At 37.4% G+C, this 22,480-nt stretch overlaps 1 protein-coding gene across 9 annotated transcripts in view; it reads left to right on the top strand.

Moving 5' to 3' along the window:
* Positions 1-12,842: 12,842 nt before the first annotated feature.
* The window catches only part of LOC131072399 (uncharacterized), a 177,989-nt gene continuing 168,351 nt past the window's right edge, over positions 12,843-22,480 (top strand). For 3 of the 9 annotated variants that reach the window (XM_058008524.2, XM_058008527.2, XM_058008523.2), the window contains exon 1: positions 12,847-13,210. In XM_058008524.2, the coding sequence (XP_057864507.1) occupies positions 13,028-13,210 (183 nt within the window). In that variant the 5' untranslated portion in view covers positions 12,847-13,027. Of the gene's footprint in view, positions 13,211-22,480 lie in introns of all 9 variants that reach the window. The other 6 variants (XM_058008532.2, XM_058008529.2, XM_058008528.2 and 3 more) reach the window with 3 other exon arrangements.

Genomic DNA, 22,480 nt, shown 5'->3' with positions numbered 1-22,480 from the left:
CTTTTCCCTATGCGCTACCCTGTTCCCCCGATGCGCTACCTTGTTAGCCCTATTCGCTACCCTATTCCCCACATGCGCTACCCTGTTAACCCTATGCATTATTCTATGCTATGCGCTACCCAAAACCTGCGACGCGCTAACCAAAACCTCCTAAACGCTACCCTAGCTTAAAAAAACCTATGCGCTAATTGTTGTTTCGTATGCGCCAGGTGACAAGCCAAATGCGCTAAAACGTGAATTTCGCAAGCAAAGAAATAAAAACGTGACCAAAATCGACAAAACAAAAAGCAAAATGGACAAAGTTTAGATGACTTACAGGTGGACCATACGTGGTGGGCCTCCGATATCGATGAACACACTCGAATCGATGCGAAGCATAGGTAACCAATATTTTGTCACTCTCCAAATGTCACTCTCACCAAAAGTCAAAAGGCACAAATGATACAAATGAAATCACTTTTCACCTTTTTATAGGGTAAAAGTAAATTAGGGTTAGTAGGTGGGGCATGTATTTTGCTCGTGCTCTCGCTTGTAACCCTAGCACACATCATTTTTCGAGAGATGAATCAATTGGCGCACATTAAACATAGATGAAATTTTAAAATGCAATCAAATTTACAAACAATTATCAAATCAATCAAATCTTCATTTTTTTATTCATCTCCCGAGGGGGCATTACCAACACCATTTATCAAATCTGGGGCACGACGTCGACATTTTGACACACGACATCACATCAATCAAATTTTGGCGACACATCAATTTTCTTTGAATTAACATGTGCACACACGTCACTTGAAAGAGGGGCAAAATGTAGACATATAAAAATGACCACTTTCCTATATGAATATTTAATGTTCATTTTATTCTCATTCCTCTGTTTAATTAAATCATTCGCATTCATCTATTTGATTAAGTAAATTATTCAATTTATTTAATTAAATTCACCTAGGCCTTTCATATCATTTAATTGAATAAATCATTTTATTCAATTAGCTCCCCTTTCTCTCTTTTTTAATTAAATTGTTCATTTCAAATAAATAAATCTAATTTATTTAAATCCCCCACTTGCATCTATTTTGTTGAAATAAAGCAATTTATTTTAAATAAAATTATCCTCCATCCACTTGCATTCTCCTACATCTCCCACTTGCCTCTCTAAACCCTTTCTAAATTCTTCTAATCCCCTTTAAATTAGCCTAACCCATCCACTAAACATTGTCACATCTCTAAACAAAGGGAAGTCACTTCTCAAACCCTTAAAGTCTTCAATAACCATTAAAGGCTTTATGTCCTCAATAAGTTAACCATTTAAGTCTCTTACATAAGCATTAATGGTTAACTCAACCTTATTACATGGTTGGAGACTTTTTGCCTAACTCAACCCTCATCTAACCCAAGGGTCTCATCAAGCATTCATTGCTTTGACCATGGTTATTCCTTTAACCCTTGCACAAGAGTTTACCCCCTGGGTCTAAGCTTTATCCAATGGGTAATCCTAACCTAACCTTAACCCTTACCTCCTAAGGTAACTATGAGGTCTTCTCAAGCATTTAATGCTTCTTACATCTCCTCTCAAGCACTCTTATGTTGACAATTATCACCATTTCATTTGTGAGAATTGTAAACATGGATTGATTAACTTTCAATCCTAGCACTTGATAAGATCATCAAATCTTGACCATCCATTGCCCTATTTTTCCTATAAATAGATCCCTCATTCTCTCATTCTCATATCCAAGTCTTTAGCATCACACTTATAGGCATTTAACTAAGCATTTAATCTCTCTTTGAATAGAAATAATCTAATAGACATTTTAGCAGGCATTTCTATCATCATAAATAATCATATTAAGCTAGTATATCATGTCAGGATAGTTCTTTTACTAATCTTTTCATCTTATCATTATATTCATGCCAATTTAGTTCATCTTTTGTTAATATCATGCACACTAGGATTGCATTCATGTTAGATTGATCAAATCATCCCTCATTCTCATGATTGTCATCCCTAAGTCACTTTTCTCAGTGATCTAAAAGCAAAGGCATTGGTTTATGGGGTATTGTGAGATAGAGAACAATGAAACATCCCTTGGGAAGTTGAGCTATTCCATGCAGCTCCATAACTTGCACCAAGAGTCCCATTAGTGTGTGGACTAGTCCTGAAATAGAAATATTCATTTCATCAAGCCGCTTTTCCAGCATACAATTACGATTAGGTTGATTTGGATCTATCTCCAAGATTTGTGTAACATCAAAATCATGTGGTAGTCTTGCTCCATCTTCAAGAAAATCTATATAAATACCTTTGCAGGTCTCTCTTCAAATTTGAATCAAGCAACTTATTAAATCTTGTGTCAAACATGTGATCTTGAATTTTTTCAATTGTAAAGGACTCATTATCAAAATCTTGTGCATTATGTTGATTATCAAAAGGTCATGGATCTTTTAAAATTATTTATCATCAAATATATACGAATCCATGTTTTGAGATCCTCGAGCTTCTTCGACTTATTTTCTAGACCTTTGGGATCAGGTTTCAACCATGAAAAGGCTTTGGCTAAAATGGAATGTGGAAGAATAGATGGTAAGATGTGATTATGAAAGGATAAGATAGGTATGGAAGATGAAGGAAAATCTAGAGCTATCGTGCAATGTCCTAAAATGTTGTTCCAAAGTTGATATGATAATCTAAGCAAGGTGTGGCTTCCTAGGAGATGACAAATTCCTATAGGTGAGTTGAGCTTAACTCAAGATGCTAAAATGATACCAAAGATGACAATCTAATGTGGTGACCACTTAGGGGCATCTATGATGTGTTTTCAAGATAATGATAAGGACTATGAAACAACTCTTTGACTCTAGTTGAAAAGTGTAAATGAAAGTTTTGAAGATAATATTTGAAAATGTTTGAAAGCAAATGGAAAGTTGTGAAAAGATGATGGTTGACAAAATGAAATCCTATGGAATCATCATTAGAAGCTCTTTGAATCTTAAAAACCAAAGACGCAGTATAAATCCACAAACATGTTAGAATGCTTCAAATATGCAATTTCAAAGTCTAGAAACATGGTTTCACAGTTACAATGTTGTTTTCAATCTTGTCCAAATATGCAATATGATTTTTTAGATACGCATTGGGATGTTGCATAAACACATTAATAATGTCCAAAAACATGTTTTCTCAGCTTGAAATGTTGTTCTTAATTCTATTTATATACGCACCAGAAGTTTACAAAAACGTGACAAAAAGTCTCATAAAAGCGTTGGAAGTGAATGCAGATGTGACTAGAATGATCATACATATGTTCGGAAGTGCCAAAAACACGTTTCTGGTGAAAAAATGTTTTTCTTCAAGTCTATCCAAAATTTTGAAGTTGTGAAATGTGACAGTCTGAATGTTGGTGTTTTTGTGGCAAGAAGACATAATGTCTGAAAGCGTTTTTGGTCCAAATATGGGCGCAACGTGTATGTTCTATAAGACAAAAATAATCTAAATTCCATGGGTATTTAACACAAACGAATACACTTCAAATACTTCTTAGCCCTAAGGTTAAGGTCTCATGGTAGTAACTACAACCCACTTCTTAGAATCCCTGTCGACTCAAATGTAGGGACACCTTAATGGGTGTGTACACTATTTTGACTTTTTGAGAGAGGATAGGTAGGGGCCTCTAGGACTGGAAGGATGACCCAATCACCCTCTCCCCTAAAAGCTACAAGTAGCTTATGCTAAGTCAGGGATTTCTCATGTCTCATCTCAAGGGAGCCATATGGTGAGTATTTTGGGGGCAAAACTGTAAGGAAGTTAAGTAGTGAAACAACTTCCTACACTAACTTTGAGAGGAAGGTAATGCAAAAACTTTTACAAATCCTCACAATAGTTACAAAAAATAGAAAAAGATATAATAACATTCAAACCATAACACAATGATTTAAGTGGGGAAAACCCTTTCAGGAGAAAAATACCCCCCACTCTAAAAGCTGCCCAATATATTATTTAGCAATCAAAAACAAAGTTACAATATACTTGCAGAGCAAGCTCTTTGCAGGAGTACCACTAATCAGAGATTTAGAGGTATCTCAATAGCCATAAGACTCTTGCACACAACCTCTATCTCGCACACCTCATATATAGGAGATACAATACAAAAACCGTCAAACGGTATTAAAAAACCATGGGCTAAAACAACCCAATAAGGTGTAGCCAACCTTATCTCCCTTCTAGATGCCCTATGACGTGTTAAAACACACATCAACACATGTACCTCCCTTTTACAGCTCATTTATGTGTTCAATGTATTTTATGTATCCTATTTCAGGAGTACAAACTTTCAAAGCCCATAACTTGTGAATCGTGTGTCCGATTGACAAATCGTTTGAAGCGTCAGAAAGCTTGCAAAGTGCTCTATTGCCTCATAAACTATTACACCATTTACACCCACATTTAAGGGCATTTAAAGGCCTCTAAAGTTCTCAAAATCAAATTTAAACCTTCCTTTGGACCCCTCCAAAATGAAAAATTTAATATCTTCAAAACTAGTTGTGATCTTGCGACGTAACTTTACCTAAATGCTAATCTAGCCAACTAGAAGCTTCGGGGAGAATTTCGCACCATTTCATACCCAAATGAAAACTTACTATAAATAGTAATCTTATGTAAATGCAAGGTTGAGACACCATTTCCCCAACAAAAGTCCCACTTGTCAAACCCCTTGCAAGAGCAAAGGGAGTATCAACACAATAAATCAATTGCTAGGGGCCATGAGGCCCATAGACTTCGAACACCATCTAAACTTATCTATGCTCACAACCTTAGCTAAATCATTTGCAACATTCATCAAAATTTCTACCTTAACCAACTTCACCCTGCCATCTTCGACCATATCTCTGACAAAATGATACTAAACATCAATGTGCTTGGTTTGGGCATGAAATGTCAGGTTCTTAGCTAGGTAGACCGCATTCTGACTGTCACAATAAACTATCACGACTCCTTGTTTTATTCCAATGTTTGAACACAATCTCTTAAACGAAATGGCTTCTTTATAAGCATGATTAGCTGCCATATACTCTACTTTAGTAGTGGACAAAGTAACCACAGTCTATCGCTTACTCATCCAGCTAATTGCACCACCAAATAAAGTAAACACATAAGCACTAGTGGATCTTTTGCTATCAATATCATGTGCCTAGTCTGAATCCACATAACCATTAATATCAAGGGAAATCACGTCTCCAACTGAATTACCATGACAACACAAAGAATACTCTGAGGTACCCTTCAAATATTTGAAGACTCTTTTGACTACATCCCAATGAACTCTACCGGGATTAAACATATATCTGGAAAGAACTCCCACTGCTTGGGCAATGTTTGGTCTAGTATAGACCATAATATACTTCAAACTTCCAATTGCACTTTGGTAAGACACTCTACTCATATCTTCCATCTCCAATGGGGATGTAGGACAACCTACATCAGATAGTTTCGTTCCAACTGTAAAAGGAACACATAATGGTATACAATCCTTCATGTTGAACCTCTGTAACACTGAATTCATATACTTACTCTGGCCTAGCCATAGCTTTGTGTTCACTCTATCTCTTCTAATTTCCATCCCAAGAATATGTTTTGTTGCACCAAGATCTTTCATTTCAAATTTAGCTGCAAGTTGAGACTTTGGTTCTGAAATCATACCTTTCCCTTTACCAATGAATAACATATAATCAACATACAATGCAATGTACATGAAGTGATCACCATTAGATTTATAATAAACACACTGATTTGGTTTAGAACGCTCAAATCCCAAACTCAACACATATATATCAAATTTATGGTACCACATACTAGGACTCTGTTTGAGGCAATACAAAGATTTCTTTAATTTACAGACCAAATTACTTTTACCTTTCACAACATAGTGCTTCAGCTGTGTCATATAAATATCCTCCTCCAAATCACCATGAAGGAAAGCATTTTTCACATCCATTTGCTCAACCTCTAAATCATAAGCAACAATAATAGAAAACAAAAATCTAATGGATGTCATTTTTGCAACAAGAGAAAATATCTCACCATAACCAACCCTCTCAACCTAATAGTAGCCTTTTGCAACCAACCTCGCTTTATACTTCTCAGTGCTCCCATCTGAACCAATATTTTTCTTGAACACCCATTTACAACCAGCAAGTTTTCATCCTTCAGGCAATGGTACAAGATCCCATGTGTCATTCTTTTTTAAAGCCGCCATTTCTTATTCCATAGCAATCTTCCAGGATTCTGAATCATTCATACCTAATGCCTCTTCTACAGATTTCGGTTCATCCGCATTAGTATTCAAAGAAAAAATACATCTCCAATCATCAAGTGAATACCTTTCATGTGGTTGTCTATGTCTTGTAGACCTTCAAACAAGCTAAGTCAGAGGTTCCTCCTCCTCTTCTGAAGATTCAGAGCTAAACGAGCTCTCCTCAACTTCTTGCCTATCTGGGGGTCTTGATTCAACTCTTTCAGGTGTAGAAGGAAATTGAATCACATCTTCCTTTTTAGTCTGTTATGGCTGCAATGTAACAAAAGGAGACTTAATTTCTCTAAAAATAACACTTCTACTATGAATTACCTTTTGTGCAACATGGTCCCAAATCTTGTATCCTTTCACACCATAACTATACCCGATGAAGATACATTTCACAACCTTGTTCTCCCACTTTGTCCGCTTCTCCTTTGGCACATGTGCATATGCCCCATAACCAAAAACTCTAAGATGTCTCAGTGAAGGCTTGTGACCTGACCATGCTTCCATAGGCGTTTTATCAACAAGGGATAATGTAGGAGACCTGTTAATCAGGTAGCAAGTAGTGGCAACATCTTCAACCCAAAAAAAATATTTTAGACTCGCACCACTCATGATGCAGGAGCACCAGAGTAGTTCAAATCGACACCTTGGATTTGATCCTAGTGAGACATCGATCCCGGTATTGGCCCGGTATTGGTGTGTTCTTACCGGTTGATTTTGTTGTGTATGGAATTGGGTTGCAGGTGATTTCCATAACTTGCAGATCATTGAGCCATGTTGTTTTGGGTCTTGTCCGATGTTCTCGGAGGACCGCATGAAGTTTTATGCACTTGAAGATCTTCTTGGTGATTTGGGCCGACAATTTATCGTTTGCACGTTTAATCATAGAGTCTAAGGATACCTTGGTTTTGTCAATAGACCTTAGTTCCTGAATAGTAGCAACTCTGATTGCATAGACCGGTAACAATGATCTCAAAACTTTACTGACAATGAAGGTATCATAAATTGTTCCACCAGTGCTCTTGATATCTCCAACAACAGTCTTGATCCTTATGCCATATTGCTGAATGGTCTCACCTTCAACTATCCTCATGTCTTCAAATTTTTCTCTAAGGCTCTCTTCCTTAGCTTGCTTGACATGCTCATCACCACCATAAATAGTTTCCAATGTGTCCCATGAATCCTTAGGAGTGTCCTTATCTTGTACATCAATGAACTCAATATCAGACAAACTGCTAATAAGGGCTTCCATGACTTGCCCATTTTCTTGAATCTCTCTTTTCTGATCATCGGTTAGAGTGCCAGTGGGGATTACATAGACATTCTCAGCATAGCTCCAGTGTTGAGCACCCAAACTCTTGATATAGATATTCATTCTGTCCTTCCATATTTTGAAGTTATCTCTATTGAACTTAGGACCTTCCCTCTTCATCATTAAGGCATGATCTTTTTCCTCAAGCAGTTAAGCTTATATCACCGAGGACCTGGAGTTGCTCTGATACCAATTGATGAATAATTATGAACAACAAATACCCTAACTGGTACTGAGAGGGGGGGGGGGGGGGGGTGAATCAGTACATACAAAAACTTCTCTGCAACTTATGAAGTTAAAATAATGCTAACCAGTTGTCTTCATCACTGAGCTTAACCATGGCAATACCGGTTAAACACAGTAAGACTTCAGACAACATAATTAGGTAAAACTGAATACTTCAAATACATTCAATACTTGATAACTACTTCACCCATAAACATATGCATGTGGTATATCAGCAATACCATAACCATTAGCTCTGCATGCATAATCACTCAAACAAAGAATACTTAACCATCACATGAAAAATGCACAACTCATGACACACAGATTTTTCATGTGGAAACCCAAATGGGAAAAACCACAGTGGGGATGAATACCCACAAGCTTGTTTTGAACTCTTTTGAAGCTCGCTCTGTTAGGAGCCTAGTCCGGTTAAAGACCTTACAATAAAGTTATGCTAGGAACCGATCCCATTAAAGATCACTCGATTAAGGGATGGCTATATACCCTGTTAAAGGTTGAAACCCTGTTAAAGGTTACCTTGCTAGAGGATTTAAAGAACTCAATGAACTTGAGTCACCTGGTTAGAGGATTTTACAGTAAGCCTGTTAAATCTACCTGGCAAAGGGATTTTCCTTTTGTTGAAATGGTTAGAAGACAACAGGTAAAACTCTGATATGATAACAACACTATATGCTAAGGCAAATCCTTTTCAGTTCCTCTACTCTGCAATCACACTCTGCAATTTTCACTCACTGGTTTGGCAAGTATCTCATCACTTGGATACACACACAACTTTTGCCAACAACTTACAATAGAAAACATCATCAACCTTATAGACAACAATTAGGTCGGTAGCATAAACTCTAAGCCCTAAGCATTTAGGTTTACAATTACAAGCGGTCCAATCCTGACCGTCCAAACACTTTTCATAGAATGAAGCAATCTCAAATAGATCACAAGTCATTCTGCATCATCCATTCTTCAATGCACATAGAAATCAGTAACCCATCACGCTTTCTTCTCATACCACTAAGAAGAATGTTCATTCCCGAGGTAGACATTTAATGCAGTCGATCTTCTCATGCAAGATCCTCAAGAAAATCCTTCACGTGCACAAAAGGACGTGACATCACGGTCTCATCCTCATTTCTTAGCTAACTCATCACAGAATACCATCGGTTGCATCGCACAATCTAGATTGCCAAACTGGAAACCCTAAAACTGAGACTACCAACCGGTAGTCATACTTAGTGAAACCCCGACACCGGTTCACTACACCTCTTCATACCGGTTCACCAATTTCTTAAAATATTCATACCAGTTCACTTGCACTTATTGACATTAATGACAACATACATTATCATCATACCGGTTCATCAAATGCCAACAAGAGGATTGATCATTATAGTGTGATAATTTGAGGGGTTATTGATGTCACCACTTTTGAGCGAGGGGATGACAACACTAGTTGACCAATTTGTTGGAAATCCATTTTGGATGACTCCATTGTATATTCTTTTGATGTAAGGCGTGGGGATTTCCAATCCCCATCTTAAATGTTTTTCTTGTATGCCATCTATGTGTCGAGCTTTACCCACTACAAGGTTTCTAATTCCTTCTTTAATATTGTTTGAAGAGAAGAGTTTAATTCTTGATCTGATTGTCGGTGGGGTATCTTTGTCATGATCTCTCTCATATAGCTACTTTGCATATTTTAGCCATTTAAGATTTGTGATATTATTTTTTTTGCTTGTGTCTCTTTGCTGCAACTCTTTCTAAAAGCTTCTTGGGTTGTGCCTCCCAAGCTTAATCAACTCTTTTCTTCTTGTTTGCGTGTAATCCTTTTTTTTCATTCTCATTAGTTTTGTATATTCCTTGTTATTACCTCATATTTTGACCATTTTAATTCCTACCTTACATTCTTCATCATACCATGGGTTTGTGGGGAAGCTATTCTTGCTAGCCCTTTTAGGTCTAGACCTTTTGCATGAGTTGAGAGCCCTGAGGATTATAGAGGTCAACTTGACGTTGCCTATCATTTCCTTGTTTAAATTGACCAACCCATTGGCTCCCTCAACATGCAACTTTTTTTTGAGCATTGCTCGAAAGATTTCTTGGTTTTCATGTGTAAAGAGGATAGTCCCTTGAGTGACCTCTTTCTTTTCTATTTGTTGCATCTTCTTTTGGTGTTGATTGTCTTTTTGCATGCTAATCTTTACATATATTGGGTTGTGATTTGATTTGATTTGATTTCTATGGGACAATTCTTCACCTCTATATCTACTACACTTGTCACAAACTTCTTTGAGCTTATAACATAATCCATCACACTCTGACCATTGTAAGTGTGACATGTAATGTTCCCTGAGATCGACCAAGCCTTTAAACCGTTGCATATAATAAGATCATACAAGTTGCAAACTCCTATCAATTTTGCCCAATAATGTGTGACATCTCCCTTTTCATCTTGAGACATTCTTTCCCATTTTTGCTCCCTTCTTCCTCTGACCATAAAGGATTGTTTCCTATTCCCTCCTCAATATTAAGGCAAAGAAATTGGTTATTGGTTGTTCTATCATTAAAGTCTCCAATTAAGATGATTTCACCTTTGTTTTTATATGTTGATATATCTTTTTTCAGGGCTACATAAGGGTCCTCTTTGTCTAATTTCCTCTTCTTATAGAATTTTGAGCCATAAGCAACAAAGTAGCATGTTGCAAGATAGATTGTGGACCTTTTATCCTCTATTTTTATCCATATTTATTGCTTATTCGGATCCTCCTTTTCTACATGTATAATTCATTCCCAAGAATCTCTTACTAAGATTGTTACTCCTTCATGTCCCTTTCCACTTTCAATTAGCTCATTCCATATTGATACCTTCATATATCCCTTAAAGTTTGGAACCTTACATTCTTCATGCTCGTGTGTTTCCAAGAGGACAATTACGTCCATCCCCTACGCTATAGGCCCTAAACCAGGCCCTCTCCTACAAGGGTAACCTCTACAATTCTAGCTTACCATTGAGAGGTGTGCCCTGTAGGCCTTGCCTTCCTATTTACTATGTGTTGTTTTGTTGCTGAATTGGGCTTTCCCTCTATACATCCAAGCTTCATTACCTGCACTCCTTGCTGCTATGACTTTTTCCCATTCTTTCCTTCTCTCTTCTAATTGTAAAGGGGTTAAATCTTCATCTATGAAGAATCATGTACCTTTGAAAAACCTTTTGTTCCTTAAAATTTTATTTTTGTAATCTATACTTTTCAATGTTACTCTTACATTTCTATTTCTGGCATCTTGTGACACTCTACCAATTTTTCTAGCTTGATGAATATGTGTTATCCACTCCAACTTGTTTGCTAGAAAGTCTTTATTAACCTATTAGTATTCTCACCTTCCCCGTAATCCTTCAAACATTTTATTATTATATTTGTTGCCCTATCTTTTCACTGTCTTTATTGCCCTATTTGCACTCTGATATGCTTCTCTATGAGTTCCTTATGATTCACTGTTGACCCCTTTGTTACTTGTGCCCAAGATTTTGCCTCTTCTAGTTGCTCCTTTAGTTTAGCTTCTTTTATTTGTATGTTTGCGATTGCTGATTGGAGCTCTTGTAGATGTGGAGTGTCTCTTTCATTTGCTGCTGCAATTTTTTTTCCAATTTTAATCTTCTTTAATTCCTCCTTCACAACCATAATTTCTTGTTGCCTTGTTTTCAAACTAGCTTGCAGTTTAATGATTTCCTCTTTAAGAAACTTTTTTTTTTTGCATTATTTTAAAATTGGTGTCCATGACCTCTTGCCATTCATTCATTCAATTATAATTATCTAGATACCAAAATAAAATAAAAAGAAAAATATGCACTTTTCTCCACTAAGTGCACACCATTTATGAATGAATAAATGAATGTTTTTAATCATGTCCACGAGACCAAGCAGTCTATGGGATCCACATATAGCCAACAAAGAAAAACCTGTACACCCAAAACATGACACCTATATTTCCTTTTTTTTCTACATCTTGGATCTTTACTGTGTGCCTTGACCAAAAAATCTGCAACCCTTATTATCTTCTCTTCTTCGAACAAATTACCCAAGTTGTTTACTTTTAATGTCTTAATATAATTGATACATATATCCTTGTAAGCTGAACACTCCATGATGTAATGCCATTCTAACTCAACTGCTTCTTGAGTGCAATATTTACACCTTTTGTCTGCCCACTCCTCTTTAAGTATCATTCATCTTCTAGTCTCACATATAAGTTGGTGTGAACTTGTTCCTATCTTAGCGATTAACATTTTTGCTTTCCATTTAATTTCCATTCCTATGAAGGTCTTTTGTGTATAGTCATATGTAGGATTAAAATGTTTGATATAGGGGAAGAGCACCAATAGCTGTCATAGCTAACTTCACGCACCCACAGATCCTAAACGGTACATCCGATTTTGATTTTTTTTTTAGTTGTCTTCGTATGCGACTTAACTGCTTATAACTATTGATATTGCTTTTGGGTAGTAACGATGCACACTGTAGAATTAGTTATGCACACAAAGGTCAAAAAGTACACATTTCAAAGTGTCGCTTGATACCTAACTAAAGATGCTCGAGTAACCATCAACTCAAAATTGCTAGTACTTGTGCACAAATCTTCCAATAGTGGTGCACAAATGGGCCAATTATGAACAAAAAATAACAAAAAATGATCGACTATTGGATGGTCAACATGACAATAAGATGACGGTTATTGAAACTATATTATCTATTAATGGTTTTCCCCTAATATTCGTTTTTCCTCCCAAGTAACCCTTTTCACATACTTCCTTTGAATTTTCCTCACACATCTTTTTTATTTCCCCATTATTATTTGGACATGAATCGTATGATTGTCTCTTTCAGAGAAAATAAGGGAGAAAAGTGTGTGTGTGTGCACTTTTCTCCTCTCCATAAATTCACACACACTTTTCTCCTCTCCATAAATTGTCAAGTTGACGGTAAGACGATACTGGGTATCAAGAAACATGTCTAGAGAGCGTTAATGAGAAGTGGAGGAGGATATTCGTCTTTAGGTTAAAGAAAAGAAACACTTAGGTACCTCCAAACAAAGAGACGGGCAAGTTACACTCACCAACCGCCTAGTGAAGGGCATTGGCGCCCCTGGATTTCACGGGCGGAACTTCAATTTTATGGTCACTGTCGTCGTCCGTATAAATTGTCTGCTTTCGTTCTCAATATCTCACTATGTGGAGTTGCTTTTCTCTGTGTTTCTCGGACCTGCAGATTGTCTCATTACTCTCTCTCATTGTCTTCCAATACTTCACACCAATTTCCTCGTCTACATTCGGCTTAATTTATCACCTTGGAAAGCGGTATGGATTTGCAATTTTGTCTAAATAAATAGCTGAGCTCATATATTTTGTCTCTTACATGTTGGAATTGCCTTTGTCGTCTTCGTTTCTTAAATAAATTCTTCAAACACTAAATTTCAGTATCCCTCACTGCTATGTTACTTCGTTGGAAGCTTCTATATTTATATTTTTAATGTTTTATTTTTTTGAAGAGGGTTTGAACTCCTATTGAAGCCGAGAAAAACGAATTAGGCTTAAAAACCTTTAAAAATGTTGTCCAGTCCAGTTACTAATGTCAGTCAAAATTTTCATGTTTAATCTTAATCAGTGGAAATAGAATGATATTATATTATGTAGTGTATATAGTATGAGAGGACATATAAATCAATTATGTTAATATTTTAAAGAGAATTTTTTCAACGGCTTTGTTTTAAGAAGAACCAATAGTTATAACAGTAGATTAATTGATCAAAATTCATAATAGATGAATCATGATCAACAAAAAAAAAATAGACGATATTCAGAAATAGGTGCTGTGATTTGTTTTTGTTTCAAACTTTTGTTGGTTTCACCGTGGTTCAACTCTTTGGTCCCATAGATGGTCTCATCTTGTGAGAATCATTAAAAACTTTCTTTTAATTTCATTTTCGTTTCATTTTTGCATTATATAGTTAGGAATCATATAGTTAGGAGTGCAGTAAAATTTTATTCTAATATTTGTTTATTATTTTACTGTCACTATTTTATCTAAAGACATATTTTTTTTCACATTTTTAAATATTAGATTGATATATTTCTGAATTTAATTATATGTATAATATTTCGAATCATATTCCATGATCGAGAGCGTTTCACTCACTTTGTTTTATTGGAGAGTATTGAGAGAGTGAGCCATTCTGTTTTAAGAGCTTCCGATCTGGAGTATAGTATCTTTTTTGTTACTGGCCCCGCGTGCTGAGGTTAATAGTTTTTAGGAAGCATTTTATGACATTTGATGTGTTCGTAATTGCTTTGGTTTTTAGTACTTCCGCTCGCTTTCTTCCGAATTTTATTTTCTCGCCACTTTATTTCGTTGCAGGTCTCATTAACTCTTATTTAAATTTATAAACGATTTGACAATCTCTCCAAGTTCCTCATTGCATCATTTCTAGATTTTTTTGAGCAATCTTCTTGTTTCAGCTATAGAGGGTTGAACCATAAGGTGACGTGTGCTCTACTATCTTTTTGCAAAGGATGGTCCAATGTTCAGATTTTAATCTATAAACATGTTACGCTGAGGAATGACTTGAATCTTTCAAAGAATAAAAACATTTCCGATATTTTTCTACCACTCCAAGTATATTTTCCTTTCATAGGCCTCACATCTCCAAATCGCTCCCATGGAGTTTTGTGTGTTCTCTTGAACAGTTCTTCTTATTCAGAAACTCCGTTCCTCTCATAACTTGAACGTTTATCACCAACAAATGTGATATTAACATCACCTACTGCCCAATTCATAGGCGTCACCAACTCACCATCCTCCATTCCTGCTTCCACAATTTCTTTTCTGTTGTTAAGCATTGAAAACATTGATATTGATGATTATATTTTTAGTATTGAGGAAGGAAACATTGAAAAACATAATACCCAGAGGCGGGTTATAAGTCTACTCGACAACTTAAATAGGAGGGTCAATCAATTTAACAGCAAATCAGTCTAGCAACCTAACATCATGGACTAGGCCTATCAGAAAATCTGGCCTAAAAGCCATCTCAAAAATCAAGAGTATTTTTAGTCTGGTCTTTATAATCCAGAATTCCGACATTTTTCCATCTTCCGACTGAAAGGATGCTCAATCAATAGCTGTAGGTTTCAAATTGAAGGCATGGATATATTCGTGATGGGGCCAACCCGTTTCCTGACTAATTGTGAAAGAACTACCTGTATATAATCTTTTGTCAATGTAGTTTCCAGCAACAACATTGGAAGGAGTCTAGTCTCAAACCTTGTTGGCATCCACCATTTCATTTCCATTATCGGTAGTAGGGTGCTGCTCAAACTGCAAATGAGTGTCACCAATATTCTCATGCATACTTCTTCTGGTCACACTGTTACCCAGAACGACACTTTCTCATTCAAAGTATCATTCTGAACTTGAAAAGTAGCATTTGCATTCGCATTATCTGAAAGATATTTTCAACCAACGTGAGCAACAGGCGAGAAGGAACCTTTTTTTTTTCCTACCTTTTAGCTTCAATGGGCCAACCATCTTTATCATACTCAATATGCTCAACGGCTCCTTTTTAAAAATTTCCAGGCAGAGATGCATTATCATTTTCCATCTACCTTTATCAACACCACATGGATGATCCCTATGCAAGCCAAAGTCTGAGTGACGAGCGAGTTTACCCTTCCCCGCCAACTCCTCTCTCTTTCTCTTCCTTCAAAAATAATCTATATTTCCCGATTCCTTAATTTCTTGATATGAGCATTGTGGTGGCGGGAAAAGCGAGATCGGATGACTAGGACCTAAACCCACTTTTGCCAACACATTGGGAATACGAAAGAGCCTAGGCAGATATATCACTTTGGCTACTTCTTGTGAGAAACAGAGAGCCAAGGATTACCTCTTAGGGTTTCTATTCCTCTTGTTACAAATGATGAGAAAAAGTAAGGTTTGAATGATTAACTAGATTAGGAGATAAAGAATGAAGCAAAAATGAACTCGGAATTGCACAAACTTGCAGATCTGAAATTGAGATACTGAAAACATGAAAGGGGGAGGATTTTGGATGTGTACCTGATGCTGCAAACTGAGCCAAACTGACTAGGACCAGGGTGCCACGCCACTCCCTGATGATTTGACAAAAAGCTGCAACTGGGAGGATGCAATTCTGATGTTCCGAGCTTCCACTTTGCCAAATTTCACCTGAAACTGGATGGACCAGGGCACAGGACTAGGGCACCAAGAAAGGACCAAGGCGCCCAGAGAGGACCAGGGCGCCCAGAGAGGACCAGGGTGCCCATAAAGGACCAAGGTGCAGGACTAGGGCACCCAGAGAGGACCAGGGTGTAGGACCAGGGCGCCCAGAGAGGACCAGGGCACCACACCCCCATTCTGGGCAAGGATCAGGGCGCCACGCCCTCGTCCCAGTGATTTTTGCTCAAATTTGATCTTCGGGACTGTGTCTGTGTGCTTTGCCGAACCTGAAAATTACAGGGACGATCGGATCCTGTACCTGTACCTGCAACTGAAAAGGGAAGGTTTGGGTGGCTATATAGGGTTCTGCCTTAGTCAAACCCCTGTGTTGGTGACTTCCACCTCCACAAATAGCCGATAATGTACTGAAAATGTGTGCTAGAACCTTGTGTTTATGCAAGATCCTAAAATGAAAGAAACTAGAGCTACCCTACGCATGAGAGTAAACCCTAAATGTAATTGTGAATGTAAATAACAATGCTTCAAACCAAATATGCTAAATGATCTAAAGCATGAATGTAAATATGCAAATTGATGTAAAGAAGCTCATACAAAGACATGAAAATAACATGAAATCATACCAATCCCCAAGGGAGAGATATTGCCACTAGATCTCCTATTACTCTTCAATGTCTTCAAGGCTGCTAATTGATGATGAATGCTTGATGAAATGTTGTTGAATGTTGTTGAAGACTCCACATAGGCTTCTCTTTCACTACATAGAAGGCTCCTTATACTTGCTCCAATAGCTTTTTCCTCGATTCGATTCGATAGATCTTAGTTCTTTTCAAATGAAGAAAGAGAGCTCTTATGTATGAAACCCTAGATCTTAATTTCGACTTAATTCCGCCTTTAGGCCGACCTAGGAATTGAATTTCCCGCCAATCTTTTGGGGTTAAGCATTATAATATCATAGAATTGTGCTCTTGAAATTTCGGGAAAAAAGCCGAGGACCATGTGCATTCCCGCCACGGTCCAACCAACTTTTCACCAAATTTTTTGGGCCGTTAGATATGATGATATTAGAGCGAATCCCAAAGTTACAGCTGATTTCGAGGTGTTTTGATATGCGAAATCAGGCCTTAAAGGTCGAAATAGGACATAATTAGGGTTTATGATTAAATGATTTATTGGAGGAATAAAATAAAAAGGGGCACACTTGGGTAAAGGGTCCAATTTTATGATGTGGGGAGTGATGAAATATGACTTTAGATTTAATTAAATTAATTAGTTAAATGCTTAAAGGGAAATTACTAAGTTACCGGTACGGGTTCAGGCACCGGTTCGGGTTCGAAGAACCCGGTACGCTGGTACGGCAAAATTTTGGAAAGGGGTTTGGGTTCGTTAGTACAAAAACATGTAAATTATATATATATGCAACCTATAAGCATGAATTAAGCTAAGCATGTCACATAGCATCATATAAACAACAAAACCAACATAAAGTTGTAATCATAGCATCATGATCATACCATAACAGCGTCATATACATCAAGTTTAATATCAAAATGATAAAATATTCAAGTATCATTGTTTCAACTTTCAACAATTTAAAGTTTGATCATCAAATGGATTCTCTAATGGGGGTTTGGGGCAACGCCCCCAACGAGGTCAAGGGGCAGCGCCCCTTGCGGGGGTTTGGGGGCAGCGCCCCCAGCGGGGTCAAGGGGCAGAGCCCCTTGCGGGGTCGAGGGGCAGCGCCCCTTGTAGGGTCCCGGGGCAGTACCCAGGGCGTGCTCCCTGTTGCGGTACAGGGCGGGGTCGAGGGGCAGCGCCCCCGCTGCCAACACCAAATTACAACCTTCAAACCCACACAGAACTCCATGGCGTGCATCAATTTTCTGCTTTTTTAAGACGTCAGGAAAAAGGCCAAAGAAGTCAAAATTCTGATCAAGGTGCATTCTCCCGTACGGGAATTGTGTTTTTTGACTTGTTCTTTCGTACAGACTTGTGCTTCTCTCTTGGTTGTACGATGCATAGGTGTGTGGCTTGAGACATAGGGTCATTTTAATTTTTTATGTGGTGGAATTAAAAAAAAAAAAATTGCAAAAAAAAAAATCCATTTTTGGGCTGTCAGACCCCTAGGTTCGACTTGGGTCCTCTTGGGTTCGACCCTGGGTTCTCTAGGGTTCGCCCTAGTTCGAACCAGGCCTGTGAACCACGAACCCTGCCCGAACCACAGGCGAACCGGACCCGAACCCCGAACCAGGACCGTACCGGACCAGTACCAGGGGTCTAGGGGGCCGAACCCGGTAACTCAGGGAAATTATAATGCAAGATGCAAAAACACTAAGGCGGGTGCTAAACTAAGTGTGAAATTGTACTACCCTAGCAAGGGTGTACAATTTACGACACTACAAGCACAAATGCCACAATAGAATACTCACAAAGGGATTGCTGCAACTCGACATGTGTACTCATGTTATTTAACATATCTAAAGCAGTGTCTCCATGAGTTCCAGGGACGACTAAAATTTTCCCAGTTATTGGGGACTTATGAGGGATAGTTATAAATAATTATATAAAAACTAAGATTTGAACTAAAATAAGATGAAAACTATCTTAATAAGTAATTCCTACAACTTGATTCAAGTCCATGATCAAAGAGTGAATAACAATGTCCTTTGTCACATTATGTCACATGAATAATCATTAAGTAAACTATAAGTACAATTTCAAATACAAGTGCTGAAATTAAAATGATACATTGACAATCCCTTGATCCAATGATTGATCTGATACAATGATCATATTATCAACTACAAGATACAAAGTACAAACTGAAAATCAAAACTAAATAACAAAATAAAAATTACTTAGCTACATCGAGGGGCAAGCTGAGTAATAGGAGTCAACATCAGAAAGAGCTATTACAAACTGTTTCTCATCACTGGAATCTAAGTTACCGGTTCCGGTACGGATTCAGGTTCGGATTCGGGTTCGGATTCGCGGATTCGGCAATTTTTTTTTTTCTTGGGTACAGGTACGGGTTCGTCCGTACATACATATATATATATATGTTCATATTTCAAACATCAAAATTATATATGTTCACAGTTCAAACATACAAATATGAAACATACAATGTAACTTGAGATAGTTTAGTTGCATGTTTTGATGCCTGAAATTGATTAGGTTTAGATGTTAAAGTAAGATTAAAAAAATTGATTTTTAATTGTTTTTATTTGTTTTCTAACCCGTGGGCCCCGTTTTTGGGAACCCACGAGCTTGGGTTCACCTGGGTCCTCCTTGGTTCGACTTGGGTCCCACCCGGGTCTTGCCCAGGCGGTTGGGTTCCCTGTGGGTCCTGCCTGGACCAGGACCGGGCATGAACTGGGACCAGGACCTGGGCATTTTAGGGAAGAACCGGTAACTGAGACTGGAATTAATAAATTCATCTAGCTGTTGATAATTGAGACTCCGACCAATCTTGTCTGCGCATCTTGGTCCTCATTAACTTGTATTGCTTCTTAGACTTAACATCCCACCATGTTGCTGGAATCTACTTTTACTCGATCATCATGCCATCAATGAGAGACAAAGCGTTATGTACAACAATAAGCATCTTTGCTTTCCTACAGGTAAGTTTGTTCCTCTTAACATGGTGATTAAATCTATAATGTAGACCATTTCCTATCAGAAAAATAGGAACTAAAAGCTTGCCAAAGGAGGCAAATGGCAAGTGTTTGTGGCAATGATGGGGGAGCATATACATTCCACTAGCTTACTAGTTTGTCTTGTGCCAGAATTTGTCTATCAAATCTGTTATGTAGATCACTTCCTATTAGAAAAATAGGAACTAAAAGCTTGCCAAAGGAGGCAAATGGCAAGTGTTTGTGGCAATGATGGGGGAGCATATACATGCCACTAGCTTACTAGTTTGTCTTGTGCCAAAATTTGTCTATTAAATCTATTATGTAGACCATTTCCTATTAGAAAAATAGGAACTAAAAGCTTGCTAGAGGAGGCAAGTGTTTGTGGCAATGATGGGGGAGCATATACACGCCACTAGTCGTTTGTCTTGTGCCAGAATTTGCCTATTTATCTTTGCCAAACTCTTGTAGCCATTGACTTCAACAAATTTGATCCATCAAAATTTGATTAGTATAGCAACCTTTGTGCTATACTTTTTTGAGTGTCTATATGATGTCCTTTTCCACGTCCTCATTATCAATGGAAACAACTCTACCAAGTTTCTCCACAAACCTTATTAGGATTCACGCACCTCTATTGAATGATGGTTGGAAATTGCTAAGGTTAGAACCATAAGGTGAGGTTTTCCTAACAAATCATGACTTTTATTTGACCAAGTATGATATCGAAGCACGTATAGATCTCTCAAGGTTAGGACTGTTAAGAGTCCTATATTTAATGACTATGAGAACTGGGGGATGAGTCTCATGCCTTACTATAAGGAGTTGCACATCATCACTTCCTTTATTCTCTTCTCTTGATTTGTATTAGAGTCCTCCCCACATAGTCCGCTATTGAGTCATGATCATTAGTTGCAAGTTCTCTTCCAACTCAAATATTCTCTCCAATAAAATGAAGTAGGATGCAAATTAGGGTTCCATTGGTTCAAAGAATTCCTTCTTCAAAAAGGACCAAAATAGATGCAGTAAGGTGTGGTAGTTGCAAATGAACATCTACTTGTGCCCCTCCACAATCTCTTTGACCTACTCAAGTTTTTCAATGTCTATGAGTGTATTGTTCCTTGCATGCACACGACATGGTGTCCAATAGATGTGCCTATAGGTAGCTTTAGTTAACTTCTCTATTGTGCTGCACACAATGTTGCATCACTAAGCACCTACACTATATTGGAAGGCCCAAGCTCTTCAATAGCATTTCTTAGGATCTGAAATTGAAGCTCACATTCTAGTGCTTTCTTGACCATTAAAATTACCTTTGGCCTTCCTTACATGTGACCATATTGAGTGGGTGATGTCTAAGATATGTTCACCCATCTATAATGATACTAAACAATTGTTACACCTAGGTGTATATCGACCATTAACAAATTCACCTTAGAACAATTTTTTGTCTAGGATAGAAACTTTCAATTTGGTCTTGTTTGGGGGCTCATAAGATGGACTTGCTTTGCGGACCATCACAATAGCTTCCTTGAAAAAAGGAAGCAACCAACATGAAATATAGTACTAGTAGTGAAAAAAGAATTTTTCCTAATGGAATCTACAACCAAGTTTGAAGACGAACTTATGGCCTTTTTTCCCCTTAGGTTGCATTGCTCACTTCAAAAGTTGGAATCGTAGGGGTTGCATAAATATGCTAGGAATTTTAAGAGTGTTGTGACTATAACACACTTAGTTTCTAAGAAATAGGGGTCATGTTAATTTTTAGTGTCTTTTAGCTTCCCCTTTTATTTTTTATGTGGTACACCATAGTGCTATAATGAATCAATTCTCTCAAATGTTTCTTGTGATTCTTAGGTTTCAAACTTTGTGTTTCTATGGTTGAATTGTTGGAGTTTTGTGCCACTTATTTCTGTCATAGGGTTTTAGTTTTAGTTTTAATTTTAACATTGTGCCTATTGGGATATCAGGTGCTTTGATTATGAGACATCTCTTAGCCTTTGGCTTATTCTTCTGATATATTGAGCTAATGAAAGAGGGGCAAGTTTCCATATCTCGTTGTCTTGGACTATTGAGAAGTTTTTTCTTCCTTTTGTTTAGTGGTGAGTGGGCTATGGCTGTAATGTCTCGTTTTAGGAACAATGCAATATAACCACAGTATGTAATGCTCTGATACCACTTGTAATGTCCCTTATTGAACAACTTAAGATTTTAAAGGACCATTACTTATATTTCTTAATTTACAATGTCTGATTTTGCAATAAACATATGTAATTGGAAATGATTAAATAATAAATGATAAAGATTATATAAATCCTTCTGATATGTCAATAATTTATTACGAACTTGATTGGATTGCTTTTCCTGAATTTGTCTTTAATTCATACAATGACTGGTAATACGATTATGTTTTTAGTAATCGGATTGCTATATCTAATATGCTCTATGAACTCTTGCAATATCTGATATATGATATGGTTGCTATATCGAATATGGAGATAGAATCTTGCAACAGATATGAAGGTGCTGTGTCTGATGTGAAGGTAATAACTTGCACAATTGGTTCGATTGCTGTTTCAGATCTGGCTATGGTAACTTGCAATGCTGATTGGTGCTGTTTCCGATGTCTGGCTCATGCACACTATAATGGGCCTTCAGCCTGCTCATCACGAGTTCTTCCAAAACTGGAAATAAATGATAAAATACAAAAATCCACCATGATGGATAGAATGAGTTTGA

This window comes from Cryptomeria japonica, chromosome 7 (genome assembly GCF_030272615.1).
Source record: "Cryptomeria japonica chromosome 7, Sugi_1.0, whole genome shotgun sequence".
In the NCBI taxonomy this organism is placed as follows: domain Eukaryota; kingdom Viridiplantae; phylum Streptophyta; class Pinopsida; order Cupressales; family Cupressaceae; genus Cryptomeria; species Cryptomeria japonica.
The sequence above is the reverse complement of the archived record's forward strand: the minus strand, read 5'-3'. Positions and strand labels throughout refer to the sequence as shown.